General features: G+C 34.7%; 1 protein-coding gene and 1 pseudogene across 2 annotated transcripts; one reads left to right on the top strand and one right to left on the bottom strand.

The window, feature by feature from the left end:
- Nucleotides 1–10,309: 10,309 nt before the first annotated feature.
- On the bottom strand, nt 10,310–14,464 carry LOC145590832 (transcription factor bHLH74-like). Of its 2 annotated transcripts, XM_081647222.1 has the most exons (9): nt 14,171–14,464; nt 12,931–13,473; nt 12,236–12,466; nt 12,085–12,150; nt 11,926–11,994; nt 11,136–11,207; nt 10,900–11,040; nt 10,728–10,809; nt 10,310–10,612 (listed from the first exon to the last, which is right to left on the bottom strand). In XM_081647222.1, the coding sequence occupies exons 2-9, from the start codon at nt 13,468–13,470 to the stop codon at nt 10,590–10,592; spliced, it is 1,224 nt and encodes a 407-aa protein (XP_081503348.1). In that variant the 5' UTR covers nt 13,471–13,473; nt 14,171–14,464; the 3' UTR covers nt 10,310–10,589. The 2 variants fall into 2 exon arrangements, with proteins under 2 accessions (XP_081503348.1, XP_081503347.1); XM_081647221.1 differs by lacking the exon at nt 14,171–14,464 and having other exon boundaries at nt 12,931–14,036.
- Nucleotides 14,465–17,344: 2,880 nt separating this feature from the next.
- On the top strand, nt 17,345–17,978 carry LOC145592104 (auxin-binding protein ABP19b-like; annotated as a pseudogene).
- The last annotated feature ends 1,853 nt before the right edge of the window (nt 17,979–19,831 follow it).

The following is a 19,831-nucleotide window of genomic DNA, read 5'->3' as shown; positions in this document are numbered from 1 at the left end:
GCCACCAGAACCAGAATTAGAGATAGACAAAGGGAAAGGGCCAGCTACAGATAAAGGGAAAGGGGCAGAGTCAAGCAAAGGGAAAGGGGCAGCTGTAGACAAAGGGAAAGGGCCTATTTCTTTTTTTAGTGAAGTGTACTCAGATGTTGAAAGTGATGGTGCAGAGGATAAGATAGGGGAAGAAGAAGATCCTGGTCAGGGTCATGATCTAGAAACTGAAGTAGGGGAAGAAGTGCAAGGGTTGGATGACTTAGAGGTAGAAGAGAGGGAGGAGATATTGGATGAAGAGCTGCAGTATGAGTCAGAGACTGAGGATGAGGAGTACAGTTTAGCTAGGCAAAGGGTTAAAGATGCAACAACTAAGTTAATTGACAATGCTAGGAGAATCCAAAAGGAGACAGTTGAGTGGCTGAATAAAGACAAGGAGGGAGAACAAAGGGTAGAAGTTGGTGAGGGGACAGCAACTAAGGTTGGTGAGGGTTCTGGGCCCCAGAGTGACTATGAGCAGAGTGATGAGGAGGTGCATACTCCACCTAACAGTGGTGAAGAGGACTTGGAACCAGGATAGAAAAGAAAGGCCAGCAAATCAATGTCACTTGCACACACAGATTTTGGGACTTTTAATTGGGAAATAGGGTAGAGATTTGCTAACAGAGCTGAGTTTAGGAGTGAAGTAGCTAAATATGGGATTCTGCAGGGTAGGGATGTATATTTCAAAGTCAGTGATAGTGGAAGGCAACAAAGATTAGGTGTTTGCTGTGTTGATGGTTGCCCATTTTATGTGTATGCTTCATGGGACAGTAGGAGAGCTTGTATAGTTGTTAAGACCGTGAAAGGTAAACATTGGTGCCAGAGGAATAGGCAGCTGACGTCAAGTTGGGTAGCTGGGCAGTTCCTTGAGGTTTTCAAGACAAGGCCTCATTGGCCTGCAAAGGAAATTCAAGAGTGTGTTAGAAGGGCTTTCAAAATGTTGGTGAGTAGGGACTTTTCATACAAGATCAAGTACCAGGCACATAGAATGTTGCATGGTTCTATGCATGACCATTACAACAAGCTTGGGAGTTACATGGCTGCATTGCATAGAAGCAGCCCTGTTACTAGGTTGGAGTTAGTCACAGATTGTGAGAAAGAGCCTCCAATTTTTAAGAGGTTGTTCATATGCTTTGAAGGGTTGAAGGTGGGGTGGCAGGAGGGTTGTAGGAAGGTTCTTGCAGTAGATGCATGCTTCCTCAAGACTTTTTTGGGGGGTCAGCTTCTGTCAGCTGTGGGAAGAGACAGCAATGACCACATGTACCCTGTCTGTTGGGCCATTGTTGAAGGTGAGAACAATGACTCTTGGGAGTGGTTCTTCAAGCAAATGCAGAGCACTCTAGATCTGAAGGATGGGGAAGGCATGGCAATCATCTCAGATGAACATCAGGTTTGAACCATCTCACTCTCATGCTATTTTGCTTACTTGCATATGTTTGAGATTCATGTAAACATGTTTAACTTGGGTTCATGTACAGAGCATCTTGCATGGAGTGTCAACTGTGTTGCCAAATGCAGAGCACAGACACTGTGCAAGACACGTCTTTGCACACTGGCACAAGACATATAGGGGAGATGAACTGAAGTTGCTTTTTTGGAGGATAGCTAAAGCATACAGCATGGCTGATTATGAGGAGAACCTTGAGAAGTTAGGAAAGGTGAATGTGGATGCCATGAATGCTTTCAAAGCCCACAACCCCAAGCTGTTTTGTAGGGCTTTCCTCAAACCTGACATCAAGACAGATGCCATTACAAGTAACATTGCTGAGACTTTTAATGGCTACATCATACAAGCCAGAACAAAGCATTTGATGTACTGCCTAGAGGACATCAGAACAGCTTTGATGCAGAGGCTAGTGGTGAAGAGGCAGACAATGATGAAAGCCACAACCATGCTTTGTCCAAGAATTCAAGCAAAGTTGGATATTGAAAAGCAAAAGGCAGCTGAATGTGAGGTCATGCCATCATCTGAGACCCTATTCAATGTGACATATTACTTGGACCAACTAGTGGTGAACTTGGAAACAAGGAGCTGCACCTGCAGGAAATGGGACATGCTTGGTATCCCATGTTGCCATGCAGTGGCTTCTATTTATTACATAAGACAAGAAGCTGAGAAATATGTTGATCAATGCTACCACAAGGCAACCTACCTCAAAGCATATGCAGGTATAGCACTAACTTTTCCTTGTATTTTCTATTTACTTTTGATCTTAATCTTGTATTTATTATTTAGGGTGTGTTTGTATGGTGTAGGATCTATTCCCCCATGTGAAGGGGAAAGGCATTGGCCTAAGGTCTCCTTGCCAATTGACCAACCTCCAATTAAAATTGGACCTAGGAGACCTAGGAAGAACAAGATCAAGGATCCTTTTGAAAATCCCAAAAAGGCAGGAACCATCACCAAAAATGGGGTTGAAATGACTTGCTCCCTATGCCACACAAAGGGACATAATAAAAGGAAGTGTCCTGAGAAAGACACTAGGCAACCTCCTCCCCCACCTGCTAAAAAACCTAGAGGGAGGCCAAAGAAGGAGACTGTAGTTGTAGAAGCTACAGCAACTGCTCAAGCTGCACCATCTACTGCCCACCACTCAATGACAGTACAACCTACTCAACTAGGTAGAGGTGGCAGGATAATTCACATGGGAAGGGGTTCAAGAGGTGGCAGGGCAGGCTCTAGCTCTGGTAGGGGAAGTGGTGATGCAAGTGGATCTGGTGCTGCAAGGGGTTCTGGTGCTGCAAGGGGAGCTACTGCGGCAAGGGGAAGGGGCAGAGGTAGAGGCAGGAACCAGCTACCTGTTGGTGTAGGTGTCTTGTTTGCACCTGATGGATCAGCAATAACTTCAGTAAGTGTATGACATTGTAACCTTTTTTTTCCTAACACTAAAGCCCATTTTCTAATTTATTATGGTTTGCCCTGTTTGCAGACAACAAGGCAGCTGAGATCAACAAGGTCCGGGTCAGGGACAACTGGAGAAGCTGCAAGGCCAGCTCACAGATCAGCTACGGCTTGGTTCCAGATGAGTCAGTCAAGCCAGACCTCAACCCTGCATTAGCCTACTCAATAGTGGATGGATGTCTCACTTAGGCATAGTTATAAAACTCTGTTTTAATCAATCTTTTAGGTGACATTGTTGTGTTGTCTTATAATTTGCAAACAATGTTTATGTGTAGTGTATTTTGCAAACAATGACTATCACTTGTAATATTTTGCACTAGTAGTGTCTTTTGGAAACAATGACTATGAATTGTAATATTTTGCACTAACCAAGTACTTATGAATTATGAATTGCAAATGATATTCACAACATTGTTTATTTATTCATTACTTGAACATCATACATTAGATTGGTTAGGTGGCTAATAAACAACAACTAACATAACCCCTAAATGAAGCCACCTAAACCACCATCACCACTACAAAATCAAGTTCAAGCTTTCAAATAAACTAGAAACATTGCAAAGAAAATCCAAGACACAAAGAGTGCAAGTGAGAAATTTTTTTCATTCCTTGTAGCCTTCATTAGTTCAATTCTAGTGTGGGAGAGCTCCATTTTTGTATCATTCAACTCCTCTGTTTTCATGTCCAATTTCTTCTCCACAACCTTCAATTTCTCTTTCATGAAATCAACTTCCATCTCCTTCTCAACAAGAGTGGTGTCTTTTTCAAATAACTTAATTCGCAATTCAGCATCAACTCCATTCGATACATTAACCCACTGGAAAAACCCACAATCACCAACCTGCAAAAGTTATACCCCCAATTCAATTGAAATTACAAACCCTAATTCATATATCCACACAATAATTGTATACGAATGACAAATTCAACTCACAAGCCAATTAGGGCACCTAAAGAACTTCATCCCTGCGTTATCACCACTTTTCGCCATTCGCACCACCGCAAAAACCCTACATCTGCGCTTCACTCGTGAAGAAATCAACCCACCACCCCTTGAAGAAGAAGATCCAGTTGACATTGCGCATAAATAGTGAAAATCGTGAATCTTTATAGAGAAAAGGGGAGTAAGAATGGAGAATGGGGTCTTTGTTTAGAAGAGAGAGGAGACAGGGGGTCTTTCTTTAAGAGAGACGAGGGAAAAGTCAACCCTTGTAACATGAAATCAAAAAAATGAACTGTTGGAGATGCCACGTCAGCTATTTACAGGTTACAGCAGGTTGCTTAACTTGTAGGGTGCAACGAAAATTAATACCCCCTAAAGTTGGGAGTGATAGATAATAAACGAATGTTGGGATTAATTTCGGCGGATGAGGCAAAGTTCAGATTAATGGGAGCAATTTTTCCTTTTTTTAGTTGACACTATTTAATTTTTGCACTATTCACAAACTTCATTTTGACTACCTTTGTGATTAATAGCTACGATAAAATATAGCCATGTATGGAATCTTGTTTGAATCGTCTCAATATATATTTTATTAATATCCACTTTTTATATATCGATAATTGGAGATATTAATTGTTACAATAGTGCATTGGTAAGTGTGAATAGAGCTGTCAATTCGGGTAAACGGGTCGGGTAAGTGTGGGTCAGGTCAACTCGGGTTAATGTCGTAACCTATGCGGGTCGGGTTCGGGTTGGGTAATCCTTGAGTCGGGTCACGTTGGGCCATACATCTTATCGGGTTTGGGTAGGGTTTAGGTCGGGTTAATAACAGGTCGAGTGAATAATAGGTCGGGTTTAACTCGGGTTTTCAAGGGTTAAAATGGGTTAGGGTCATTCTCGGGTTCGAGTCGGGTTCGGTTCAAGTCAATAATTTGCGAGTTATAATCAGGTCGGGTCATTCTCGGGTTTAAGTCGGGTTCGGTTCAAGTCAATAATTTGCGGGTTATATTCAGGTCGGGTCAGATCGGGATCGGGTCACCATTTTTCCAGGTTCAGACGGGTCGATTAATAATCAGGTTCGAGTCGGTATTTCGGGTTGGGTTAGCTTTTGACAGCTCAAAGCGTGATAATAGAAAGGTGTTGACTAAAAAAAGGAGGTATTACATTAAATGAAAAATTGACAAAAATGATCCCAACTTTGCATCATTCACCCAAAATAATCCCAACTTTCGATTATTTTTTAATAATCCAAACTTTAATATCAATTTGCTTTTAATAGTCACAAGTGACTTGTAACTTGTTGAGCATGTAAATTTTTTTTTTTTTTAAAAGTTTAATGTACATATGTTGCTACATGATTGGTCAAAATAAGTTTGAAATTTATTTAATTACTAATCAAATGGTAACTAACATTTTTAACCACATGTTTTTTTTAAAAGGCTAATTAAAAAAAAGCACCATAGCACCGCCAGCGCCTAGCGCCACCACCACCCAGCCCAGGCGACCCATCATCCGCACCACGCCCAGACCCACTGCCCTACATCACCCCCGCCGTCATCCTTCCCCTTAAACTAGGGGTGGGCGTAGCAGGATACCCTGTAAAAATCTCGATACCCGGAACCGGAACCTGTTGCAACAGGTTCCCAAAAATAGGAACCGAAACCGGAACCTCACTAGTAGAAAATCGTATTTGGGCACCGACTAATGCCCACCGGTGGTGGGAAAAAAAATAGGCGGGATTTAGTGAACCGGTGCCTTATGGGGGTTTTGAACCGGTGCCAAAATACATTTTTCTACTAGAGCCTATTCAACAGGTTCCTGAAAATTGGGAATCGAAACCGGAACCTGCAAATTCCGGTTCAGGAACAAGGTACCCTATCTTTCAAAGTAAGCTTAATAGTTACTTGATTGTCTAGAATATTTAATTCAAAATTATAAATACTTATATTAATACCATTAATTAAACCTTTAAGAATAATATGAAAAATGAATAAGGAGGGGGAGAGGTAGGTGATGGCTTTTATACAATTTTGATATAGGGCTTTTATACTTAGGCTTAAATGATAGTTTCCGGTTTCATGTACCCTATAGAGAACCTATACTAACAAGGTACCCTACAGGTTCCGGGTCCAAAATTTTATTTTCCGAAACCGGAACCTGTTGCAATAGGTTCCCATTTTTATTACCCGAAACCAGAACCAGATATACAGGTTCCGGTTCTAGAACGTGCAATTCCGAGCAGGTTCCGGTTTCAGGTTAGGGTAGCCTGAATTTTTGCTCACCCCACTAGAGACCCACCATGAAACCCCCTCCCTCACCCCTAAAATCCAAAAAAAAAACCTTTCCCACCACTTACACCGCCCATCGCTCCTCCCTCAACGCTCAAAACCCCTATTTGTTAGGGTTTTGAGGGTGGACGAGGTGGAATTCGAGAGTTTTTGCGGCAAGAGATATTTTTTTTGGAATTTTGAGGAGTTTTGGGGTTGGGAGCGATATAGGTGGTAGGGAAGGCAGCACCGTCGTCGGCGCAGGGGAGGGGGAGGGGGCCTGGGCTACGCAGGAATGTGGTGTTGGAGGCTGACAGGAGCTTCCGGAGGGTGGCTGGAGCTTTCAAGGAGTGGTGGTGTGATTTATTTAATTAATTGAATTTTTTTAATTAAAATTTTGTTTTTTTTAAAAAAAAAATCTTTTTTTAATTATCTTTTTACCAATCCCGTCATGACACGTGTCTGATAACTTGTTATAACAAGTTGTATGACCAGTTGGGATCATTAAAAGCAAATTGATAATAAAGATCGGATTATTACAAAATAAATGAAAATTGAGGTTATTTTGGGCGAATGAAGCAAAGTTGAGATTATTCTTGTCAATTTTTCCTACATTAAATGAATCAAATAAAACACCACATGACTACATGAGTAAATTACAAAACACGGTCAAAATAACTTATGTTAAAATGTAAAAATAATTGACTAGTCATTAAAATATAATGAAGGAAGTACTTCCTTTGTTCTTAAACTAGCATAGCACTCATGCAATACACGGTTATGAAATCAAAATATTAGTCTTTTTCTCAATATAATGACATTAACAATACAAGGAGTGTAACTTTGTTTAATATAATACATTTTTCTCCTATTTTATCCCATCACCCTCCTAATTTAATTTTTTTTCTTCCCGTTTAGATAGGACAAATATGAGACAATTATTCTACAAATTTGCCTCATTGATATGTCTAAATTAATCATACAATAATAAACATCATGACATTAGAATATTGTACATTGAAATAATAAATATACTTTTTAATCTTTTCGATGCATAAATATACTTCATTCATTTTAGAATACTAGTTATATTTTCCATTAACCAAAACATGACAATAAAGCCACCTCTGCCCTACTCGTTCAAAAAACTTAAATTACATACCATATTCATTAACTTATAATTACGCTTGTATGTAATTGTCATAAAGTGAAATATAGATATTATTTCCCTTAGAAGTATGCATAATGTTATTTATAACCCATATTAAGTTTTTTTAATAAGTTTCCCCAAGCTAAATTTTATATACTACCTTTATTATTTACAACAAAAGAATATTTTAACTCTCACGAATAAATAAATATATAATACCCTTTTGTTGTAAATAATAAGAACTAGAAATAGTATTAATAGTTATAATGGCATAGTAATATACTAATATATTATAGTTTTGAAATACAACACCAACTCTCTATAATTTTTAATAATAAACAACTAAGAATATTAAGGTTTAAAGTTTGCATTGAAAAATGGCTACCACCAAAATGGAAAAAAATAAAAAATAAAATAAAAAAATAAAAAAAAAAACTTTAATGATAAATTAATTTATTAATTATGTTAGCAATTAATCTCAAACTAAATTTTAAATGTGATTTTGTTTGATTCCCTCCATATATCTTTTAAAAAGTATGAGAAAATACTTATGAATAGTGTGAGGACAATTATATCTTTAAAATGTTTGTTACCTATATGCCCTTATTATATGATGTTATTTGCCTTTTAGTTTTTAATGATTCAACTCTTATGAATAGTATTTGACAATTCTACCCTCTAAAATATTTATTTACTAGTTTGTCTTCATTGATGTTAATTGTCTTTTTTTTTTTTGGAATTCATAAGAATATTCTACGGACATTTATAACCCTAAAAATATTTGTTTACATATTTTCCCTTATTAATGTTGTTAACAACTAAAAGGGCTCTCCAGACATGACTACCTATGACACACACATCACATGCGTGGCCACCCTAGTTTTATCAAAATAATAGTATTAGACTTTTATTGGATATTATGAGTTATTTGTTAGGAACTTTACAAATATTTGTTAGCCACGTCATTCGAATATCCATATAACTCATAATAATCATGTTTTTTCATATATAAAAATAATCTTACAAGTATTTGTTATCTTTTAATTTAAATTATGAATAAATAATACTTGAATAGGCTTATTCATATTTCTATTACCCGTTGGGAGAAAAAAATTCTAAAATTATTTTTCTTGTACCAATGATCTATTACCCATTTTTCCCTTCGAATTCCTGTGGTATATTCATATATAGTACTATATATTTTTTCACAAGCATAGTACAAGAAATTATCACACCACATTCATATACAACCAACAAAATCTATTGAATATATGCACAAATAAATAGATATCTATATAAGTTACACTTCAGGTCTTCAGTTCTAACCAATCATGTAATGCATTCTTAAAATTAATTATGGCGTAACACATATAATGTATACAGATAGTGTATAATTTATTTTGAAAATATAAGCATTTACTTTAACTAAGGAAATGGTTATAGAATAGTAAAATATTTTTCACGTAAATTTCATTAATCATCAAAGTCAATTTTATGCTATTTAAAATTTTTTATAGCATATTAAATTATTATAGTGCGTAAGATTTTTTGCATAAATTTTGGTAGAAACATACTTTAGTTTTTTGTTTGGAGATTTCTAAATTTTTCACAATTTGAAAATTTACATTCGTAGGAAATACACATTATTAGAATCAAATATAAACAATATAATATATATATATATATATATATATATATATATATATATAAGAACAATATAAAATATAAAATATAAAATATATATATATATAAGAACAATTTACATATTAGGAAAAAAAATCATCTAACATAAGTTGACATAAATAAGTTCATTCATTTCTAAATAATTTGAAATCAATCAAAATAAAATATATATATATATATATATATATATATATATATATATATATATATATATATATATATATATATATATATATATATATATATATATATTAGAATCAATATGATTTAAATGATAAAATGTTACCACAAAAAAATACAAACTAACATGTCAAGTTTTTCTACATATAATAAAGTATTATATAAATTAGACAAGCGAATCATAAAGTGACATTTGTCATCCTCACATTAATTCGCTTGTCTTTTAGTATATACTAGTTTTTTTTGCCCCGTGCAATGCACAGATTTATAATAATAAAATTTATAAATAATAAAAGTCAATTTAAATGAAGTTAATTTAAATTTAAGGGTTTATATAACTTTTTTTTAAAAAAAAAATTAATTCATTTAATGTCTATACCTTTAAAACTCTCTTGTTTGATATATAATTACAATAATTTTATGAATTATTGTAAGTTTTTATTAAGTAACTTTTTTATCATGTTATTTTTTAAGGAAAAAAAATGAAAATGTTTTTGACGGGAAAATTTATGTTGTGAATGCGACACGTGCTATTTAGATATAACTTTCGTGATGACTACTTTAGTATATATAATTATTGATTGATTGTAATTGTACTACATAGACATCTTTTTTGCAGATCTTTGTGCTTTATTTATAGGGTCAAAACAGTCATATCACACATACGAGATCTAACATAGCCATATATACATTTAAGAAAAACAAAGTAAGTAGTAGATCAACCTCAAGGTTGGTATATTCAAAATAGTCTAGTACATGAATACCTCTCATACGGAGAGAAACAATGGATTCCTCAACAGCAGGTGCACGGAGGCTGCCATTTGATTGAATGTTACGTACACTTAGTATACTATCATGCCATTATATGCCAATATAAGACATGACACACAAGATTGGACATGATCCCGAACCCGGGAGAAGGGACCATGGACCTTACAAGTTACAACTACACAATATTGACACAAAGATGAACAAGTAATCTATTGTTAAACTTGTAATTGACAGAAGCATAAGGAAAAAGCCCGATCTCACTTCTCATACTATCAATCATCAAATTTAAATTTGGATCTCTTTACAAAAAAAAATTTCCTACTAATCATAGCAATCAAAACATTTCAAAGCTTTGCGTTCGCAAGTTAATGTTGGGTAAAAAAGAAAAAAAATCAATTGTCTTTAACAAGTTTTGAAACAGCTTTCTCAATTTACAAAGAAGTTGTGAATCTAACAAGTCACCTTCTTCTCTAAAACTCGAAGAAAAGTCAGGAACTGAACACCTATACAACACCACACTACAGCCTTAATTTTCCATTTTTCCTGCAAAAAAAAAATCTTTTTTTCTTCGTTCTTCTAGTTTGAGTCAAATGCGCAGTAAACTAAATATTGAATTTTCTGTTAGGAGTGATCAGAACCTGCGTATTTTCCATAATAATCCTACAGCTCAGTCTTTGAGCTACCTGTCACAGTTCCAAGGATAAAATTTCAGCTACAATCATAATACCAATAAAAGTAAATTTAATAGAGAAATAATTATACAAAGAAAATACAAAAAATAAATTAATTTTTTCCTACCATTTGGTCCTAGACCACCAACAGCAGAGTTAGAATCAAAACCCATATGAAGAAGACTTTGCAGGTCACTATCCCATACAGCCTGTATGAGCCAGGAAAATAAACATGTTACACTTTTTTTTACACTATGAAAACAGGCAAGTTACTTTTTTCAAGGGGTTTGAGGGTTTACTTGAGGCATGTGATGATATTGCGACGCTGAATTTGGCATAGCAGTCAAACTTTGATGGATTCCTTGAGAAAATGGATGGGCAGAGCCCATTCCTTGGTTAAATCCGAGTGGAGACGATGCATTACCTCGTGAGTGCAGAATCTAAGCAAGAGGAAATGAGTGCAAGCTCAACACTAGCTCAATTATTGTATAATTGATTATGGAATTAATGAGTCTTTTGAAGAACTTAAGCTTACATCTTTGGTTAGAAGTCTCTCAATATCAAAGTTCAGCTCAGGGTTCACAGTGGAAAGTTTCATTGACAGAAACTGTAACATGAAATAGAAAATGATTAGCAAGCATTTAAATTCCCCAAGAGTTCGATAATGGTCAAATGGGTTCCCAAACCAAAACTAACATGTGCTATCAGCATTCCACAATGATTGCAGTAGTACTATTTAGTAACCTCAAAAAATTTAAGTTCTGATAAGTTCCAATATTTTCTGTACGAAGCAACGAGTATTTAAGTTCATTTCAAGATTAAAACGATTTATGTTTTGCTCCAATAAAAAAAGAGAAATTCATGCAACTTGAGATAATTGGTTGTCAGCTAAAATAAACAAAGCTGTAACAAAGTAAATGAACGACTATATGAAAATGCTGTTTTTTCAGGAAATTGAGACCGAAATCAAGTAAAGCAAAGAAGGTTTCAAACCTAAAATGTAGCACTCCACGACAATGGCAAAGACATGTACCAAATGTAAACATAGATACATGTGATATGCCGTAAGCACTACTGGTTCTCTTTGGAAATAGGCTTCACAATTAATAAGCAACATCTAAGAAGATATATATCCATCTCTGCTTTTTGAGAACAGACAAATCATACAAGATGGAGGTACCAACATGCATTTTGAACTTATTTTATCAATCAATTAACTTTTTCACACTCGTTTTATGACTTCTAATCTGCTTTAACTGAAGGTACAATTTTTTTCAAAGACAGTATTCAAGCAACAAAGGGCTAAACCAAAACAAATTACGCACCTCAACCTGCTGCTGGAGTGATTGAACATAATTGATTATCTCATCTAGCATCACAGCTTTCCCGGTAATCTTGAAATAATTAAGCAAATTATGATCAACTCAGTTTACACGAAAATTTAGTTTCTACCGCAACTAACAAGTAAAGGAAAATTTAGTCACCTTATTACACCCAGGAACAAGTTCTTGAAGAAGTCTCATTCTCTCACTGATCTTCTCTCTCCTCACCTAATCAATGGATATGGTTTATGTTAAGAACATATACATTAAGTTTTAAGTTTATACCACAAGCTAATGTGTTCAAACTGATTACCCTTTCCGCAAGGCTGTGACTATTTGTTGCCTGACCGCGTCTAGCCCTCACATGAATGTAATTTTGCTTTGGAGCCTCTTCACTTTGAGAGCCATCTTTCACCTGTTTTCCTGCTTGTGCACTGGATGAATTGGCAACAGCATTTGGTTCGTTTCTCTTTTTCTGATCATCGTGTCCCTTTTGGCCCGACAAATCACTTGAATGATCTTTCTGCGGGTCTCCATCAGTAGTCTATCATGCACAAAATCCATCATATTAATCAGCTAGTGCATCAATGAATTAACCAGTTCAAGATACACAAACCGTTAAAGGTCATCATTGATATAAGCCCAAACCCCACTTATGGGATTAAGACTTTAATTGATCCATTGATACTGATATAAGCCCAATAATATAAAGCAGGACTCCATCACATTATCTAGCTAACTAAATACAATACAATACAATACAATACATTTATGGGTAATGCTATACATAACCCTTAGGGCTATATATAAGCATTGAATTTACTCTTGAAAAATGTATAAAGTTAGGAATTCATGACAAAAACACGCGCAGATCGGTGTAATTAGTGTGTTTTTGTCATGATTTTCTAAATTGACACATTTGTCAAACACAACACATTAATCAATCAAATTGCAAATACATTTTCACAAATTACACAAGTCAATCAAGTTACATAAGCTGATATATACCTCATTAGTCGGAGAAGGAGACTCGGAGTCTCGCTTCCTCTTGCCATTTGGTGATACACCTACAGCTCTCCCATCGGCGACTTGGCAGCCTCGATCAGTCTGTGCAACATTCGCCGATGACTTCTCATCGACGCCCCTTGTATTGGATGCATATGCTTGAGGAAAGTGAGACTGTGAGCCCCCATGTAGGCCAAAAGGACCAACAATTTCAGGGAAATTCCGGCCCCCGAACATCGGAAGCTTGGGCAAAATCTGATGAGCAAGGTTCGGATCAGCAGGGTAGTTACCAAGGTGTGAACTGCTAACCCCTTGGGATTCAATTAACATAGGATAGGAAGAAGACTTTGTCAATTCACCACTAGAAACCATAGAAGCACCACCATAATTTCCACTTTGATTACCAAGATTAACCATTTGATCCCAACTAGAACCATAAATTGAACTTAATGTCGTAGATCTTGAGATCATACCCGAAGACGGCGAATTGGGTATATTTTCACCATGGAACCCCATTTGATTACTACTCCCATCATCACCCATATTCTAGAAAACAATAACCAAAAAGACCCCAAAACGTAAGTTCATGGTTGATATATAAATACACAAAATGTAACAAAATAAAATACTAAAATATAACAAAAAAAAAAAAAGAGCTCAGAATTCAACAAACTAACACAAACCCAGTACACAAAAGAGGAGCAAAAAATTGATAAATTAAGTAAAGGAGTTACAGCAACTAAAGCCAAAGTGACTTTGACCAAAAATGAAACTTGTTGATATCTTGTATGACTCAACAAGGAACAAATTACCTTTGCAGCTTTTTATAGACACTGACTAGAGATGAGCTAAAGTAAAAAGAAGGCTCTTAATTCAGCATCCTATGAATACAACCCAAAAAAATTGCAAAAAAAAAAAAAGAAAAAGAATTGGGATTGTGTAAATCCTTTATATCAAGCATAAAATCTACTACCCCGTACCCCGTATCTAAAAGTCGTTACACCACGGTTCATTGGTAAGGATGAATTAGATTCGTAAGGATGAATTAAGTTTGCGATTCTTTAGTAAACACGACTTGATAATAGATGACTAATTAGCTAAGTTATCCCATTGCCAAAAGATCAATCAAGTTACCTACGTAATACTATATGAAATAAATAAACCGACAAGAAAGTGATGAATTTTTCAGAAGCATAAAGTTTTGCAAACAAAGAAGAAACGAATAGCATTATTAACAGCTCACCAGAGTTGCATAAAGAAAGCAGATTCCCTTTTCTTGTTCTTCTTCGTTCTACCTTTTATTTATTCACTCCAAATATCAAACCAAAAAAAAAAAAAAATTGATCCGGGCTACCAAAAACAGAAGGGATCAAGAATAACAACAACTCTGCAATCAAATCGACAGTTCGAATCGAAATGGGTATCAAATACTTGCAATAATAATGGATCAAATTTTGTTAAATTTGTTCAATTTTCAGAATGAGATTTCGAGAAATTCAAAGGAGAGTGAATTGAATTGAATTGAATTGAAGCATAAAAAATATAATAAAAATAAATAGTATGGATCACAGGAATAATAATAATAATAATAATAATAATAATAATAATAATAATAATAATAATGGGAGTAGATTAGATTAGATTAGATTAGTATAGTAATGTAATACTAGAAGGTAAGGAAGAGAGAGTGTAATGATTGTGATTTAGGAGAGAATGAAAAAAGGGTGGTAAAAGATTGGTTACCTGCTGAAGCAAATGGTGACATACATTATTTTTTAATACAAGTCTAACAACTACTGCCAACTGCTCTTTGTTTGGTAAAATCATTTCCTAAGAACTAAGCACTAAAAAAAAAAACTTACTTTAACTTTTATGTAATCTTTTAACTAAGCTTTAAAAATAATAATTACATGTATCAGAGAAATGCATTGATTAGTTAGTTTTAATTAGTAAATAAATGGGAACTTGGAAGAGCAGAGTTAAGACTTGAGAGGTGCTTCTCTTGTAGCCCAAGCTTGTTGGTAGTACATTTTACTTTTTGTATTATTAATTAATATTTTTTTGTTTTTTTAAAATATGAAATTACTGACACAAATGCCAACTATTTCTTAACTAGCCTTCTCTAAACAATTTGCTGTTTCACACTCATTTTTTCTGAGTGCCAACTAACCCCACTCTTTGTTCCTTTTTCATTTCTTTTGATAAAACTAACTCATTATTGTGTAAACTAAGGTTCATGGCCCTATATCCCTCAAAAAAAAAAAAAAAAAAAAAAAAAAGAAAGGTTCATGGCCCTATATGATCACCTCTTTCGTCATCTACATTGTCCACTGACCACTGGTGTGGTAATCATGGATTATTTAACCGGGAAAACAAATCTAATTGATGGTTGTCTGGTAAAAATTGGGTGTAGAATTGAACAATTAAGGTGCATTTTATTTATGCAATTTTTATTTATTTGAGCTAATCACATCTAAGTTGGTTTTTAACTTAGAGGTGATCGGAATTTGGGATATAATGGGCCTTAGTATACAATTTTAAGCCCAAGCCCACATAAAAGGTGTCAGGTTTGTCTCGTTAGACTTTTCTCAGGCCAAGATCGATTTTAACTAATAATGTATTTTCAAAGTTGTTCAATGGCCCATTTTGAGAAGATGGGGTAATAAGGTGGGATTATTTCCAAAATTTCAAAAGTTGGGATTGTTTTGAGAAAATGAGTCAAAGGTGGGATTATTAATTTCAAAAGTTAGCGCTAGAAAAACAGTTTGGACTCAAATTTCTAACAAAAGAGGCATTATTCTTTTATTTCAGTATATATATAGGCCGGAATTTTTTACACATGAGCTTTGGGGTAAAGTGGTAGAGGAAAGATTTTGAGAAGGTAAAGAGTTAGCTTTAGAGAGGGAAAGTAACAACAATAAAACATCAATAACATCATGATAATTAAGGCAAAATTGGCTAAAATAGCAAAAAATATCATTCTTTAAGGGCATGTTCTCTTCAGCTTATTTTCAATTCAGTTTACTTTCAATAAGTTCAGTTCAGTTCTTAATTTCCTTCTTTCATAAAATATTTAGTTCAATTCAATTCAGTTCAGTTCAGTTCAGCTCCAATAAGTTCAATTCAGTTTAGTTCAATTTAGTTCAGCTCAATTCAGTTAATCAGAACAGGCCCTTACCAACATGAATTTTAAATGGTGCAATGAACATCATGAACTTTAGGGGTTGGGAGTTGGGTGTCGTAAATTCTATCATGCATTTCTACTTTAATGCTTCCTCCAATTTTGTAAAAATTCACCATGTGTGCTTTAATTCACAAACTTTCATTTAATCATCTCTTTTCTTTTTTTTTTATACGTAAGAAATAATATCATATATGTTTTAAAAGATTTGAACATTACTTTTTTTGACTTAAAGATGATGATTACTGGATTAGCAAGCTATGCTTGAAATAAAAAAAAAAAAAAAAAAAATTGTTCAATTAAAAAGAAAAACAATTGAAGTGTCATTTTAAAGGTTATTTTCTAGTATATCACGAGAGTGAGGAATAGTTTAAGCAGTTAGAGTTTACCTCTCAATACCAGAGGATCCTAAAATCGATTAATCATGCATGTATATTCATTACTGTAGATAAATAGACCTCCCAAGTATCATCACATGCATGTAACTGTACCACATTGGTTGATGAAGAGAAAGTTAATCACTTTATAAGGTTAAGGGGCTACTCCTCATATTGCCATATAAGTTTTGGGATGAAACCTCCTTTGGACTTGTAAAGTGGAATCTCTCTCTTAGGAATAGACCTCCCAAGTATTACCACATGTAATTAATCACTTTATAAGGTTAAGGAGCTACTCCTCTTGTTGCCATATGATTTTAAGATAAAACCTTTTTTTGACTTGTAAAGTGAACACTCTCTCTTAGTTTGTGGGTGCAGACTACACCCGTATTTAACAACTACATTGAAGTGTCATATTAAGGGTTATAACTGCTCGCTCTTAAATAATTCACGAGTAGGTGTTAATCATGCATGTAGTTTCATTACTAAAAATATTGAACCTATCAGATTTATGCGGGCAATAACGTAAATCATGTTTAGAGGCACTAACCTATATAAATATGCAATAACTAGCTACTGTCGAAAAAACAAAGAAATTAGGTTAAATTACCACATCATCGATTAACAATTATCAACTTCTTAATGACTTGATTCTTTCGAATTATCATGAATGACATCGTTAATTACATTAATAAGACAAAATAAAGACAACCAATCTCTTAGTATTTAACAACTTACTGACCATCTACACATCTTATACATAAAAAAGAAATCGAGTACAAAAGATATAGAACACCCTTTGTTAGCATTACTAAGAATACTAACATACAACCAACGAGGTTTAATTCGTTATTAGAAGATGATCATTCGTATTCTTTTCGTAATTTCTCTTCTAACATCTCTATGTTCTGCTAACATTATTGCTTTCGACTATTGTGTTGGATATTTAAGCTTACCTTATGGAACAACGGGGTATTCTTGTAGGGATCCTACAAAAGTCACAGTAAATGATTTTGTTTATTCCGGTCTAAGTGTTGCAAGTAACACAGCAAACCTTTCAAATCGGGTGCAAGTACAGCACTTGCCTCACAGTTTCCAGGGTTGAATGGTATGGGCATTTCGATGGTACGAGCAGACTTGGATGTTGGTGGAGCCGTACCAATCCACACACATCGCGTCTGAGCTACTCATTGTCATCGAAGGAACGATCATTGCTGGATTCATTGACACAAATAATACAGTGTTTTATAAAACATTGAAGAAGGGGGAACTGATGATTATCCCTCCGATATTACTTCATTTTCAGGTTAATGTAGGATCAACGCCGGTGCTTGCATATGCAACTTTTCCCAAGTGAAAATCCTGGTGTCCAATTTGTTTATGGTGCATTGTTCCAAAGTAGCCTTTCCTCGGAGTTGGTTCAGAAGATTACTTTGATAGATCAGGCACAAGTGAAGAAACTCAAGAAAATCTTTGGTGGCACTGATAATTGATCTGTTTTCACGTTTTATTTATGTAATAATCTGTTTTATGTGATGGATGCTTCCATGATTGTAATTTGTAAAAATAAATAGCCTTTTTTTTTTAACATCACTTTAATTTATTTAGTACATACGGTATTTAACCATTATACTACATCTTTTTATATACTTCTGGTGGTTGTATAAGACTGAAGACTCTAGTGCCACTAATCAGTAGTTTTCATATTGCACATTCCCCTTCACATTAGTCATTTGTAGTGCTGTCAAATTTCAAACCGAAACCGTTTAACTGCTTGAAACCAACCAACCCAAATGAGAACTGAACCGATTAAAAACCGATTTTTTAAAACCGAAAACCGACCCGAACCGTATTAAAGTAAACCCGAAACTGAACCGATCCGAATAATGTCAAACCGTATTAGAATTGAACCCGTTAACAAACCAAACCAGTTCTAAACCGAACTGAATTCAAACTGAACCGAAAAAGAACCGAACTGTTGCTAACTCGAAACCATTTTCAACCCGAACCGTTTGAACCGAGGAAAAAACCGTTTACACCGAACCATTAACAAACTGTAACCCATTTACACCAAACCGTTTATAAACCAAACCACTTACAAGTCGAACCGTCTATAAATCAAACTGTAATTTCGATGTCACAACAACTCATCAAATCATGATTATGACATATCAATTAGATGATTAAATAAGAAGCAGCTAATAACTTGATAGTAAAACAATAATAATACATTAATACACTAAACTTTTATAATCTACTTCATAATAAACTAATAAGATCAGTATCATTAAACTTGAAAATAACAAGATATGTATTTATTAAATCGACGAAAATTTGTAAATAATATGATGCCTAAATATGAATTGATGAAGTCTCGGCTTAATATAAAACTTGTTAACCAACAAAAGGTTAGCAAGTACTATCAAATTTCAAACCAAAATCTTTTAACTACCCAAATCCAAACGACCCGATAAAAAAATCGACTTTTTGAAATAAAAAACGGTTCCGAACCATAATTTAGTAAACGCGAAATGGAACTGATCTGAATAACGTTAAAACATATCAGATTCGAACCCGTTAACAAACCGAACCAGTTATAAACCAAACTAAAATAAAACTGAACCAAAAAATAACCGAACCATTTCTAACTCAAACCCGTTTCCAATCCGAAGCTGTTTGAACCGGTATAAAAACCGTTTACACCGAACCGTTAACAAACCGCAACCCGTCTGCACCGAACCGTTTACTACCCGAACCGTTAACAACCCGAACCGAATTAAAACCGCTTAAGAATAAACCGAAACCGAATCGAACTAATAATTAATTAAACCGAACTGAAACCGACCCGTAAGACACTTGAACCGATTTCAAACCGACCCAATTTCAAACCGACCCGATTTCAAACCGAACCGAAACCGAACAGTCAAACCGATATGACAGTACTAGTCATTTGTATGCATATACTTATACTCTTATAGGGTGCGGTTTGTATGTATTAGGTATGACTCATAAGGTATGAATTTGGAATGAGTAAAACACAAGGTTTAAAAGAGAAAAGGAGAAAAAAAAAGAAAAAGAAAAAAAAAAAAAAATTCTTGAACCACAATTAAACATAAGGTATTAAGAATCAAATTCCAAATGATACTCACGCTACTCTTGAATGTGTTTCTACTATTTAAAACTCCAACAAATTACCTTGTATTCATAATTGGGGGAATTCTCCCAAACTTCTGTTCAAAACAAACAACACTAGACCAAATGTTCTCTACTCGCTTGTTGTATTACTCTTATAGCCAAAAGGAAAAACCTTTAGGAGCCCTGAACGCCTCAACTACAATCCGCCTCT

Source organism: Chenopodium album, chromosome 18 (genome assembly GCF_948465745.1).
Source record: "Chenopodium album chromosome 18, dcCheAlbu1.1, whole genome shotgun sequence".
In the NCBI taxonomy this organism is placed as follows: Eukaryota; Viridiplantae; Streptophyta; class Magnoliopsida; order Caryophyllales; family Amaranthaceae; genus Chenopodium; species Chenopodium album.
The sequence above is the reverse complement of the archived record's forward strand: the minus strand, read 5'-3'. Positions and strand labels throughout refer to the sequence as shown.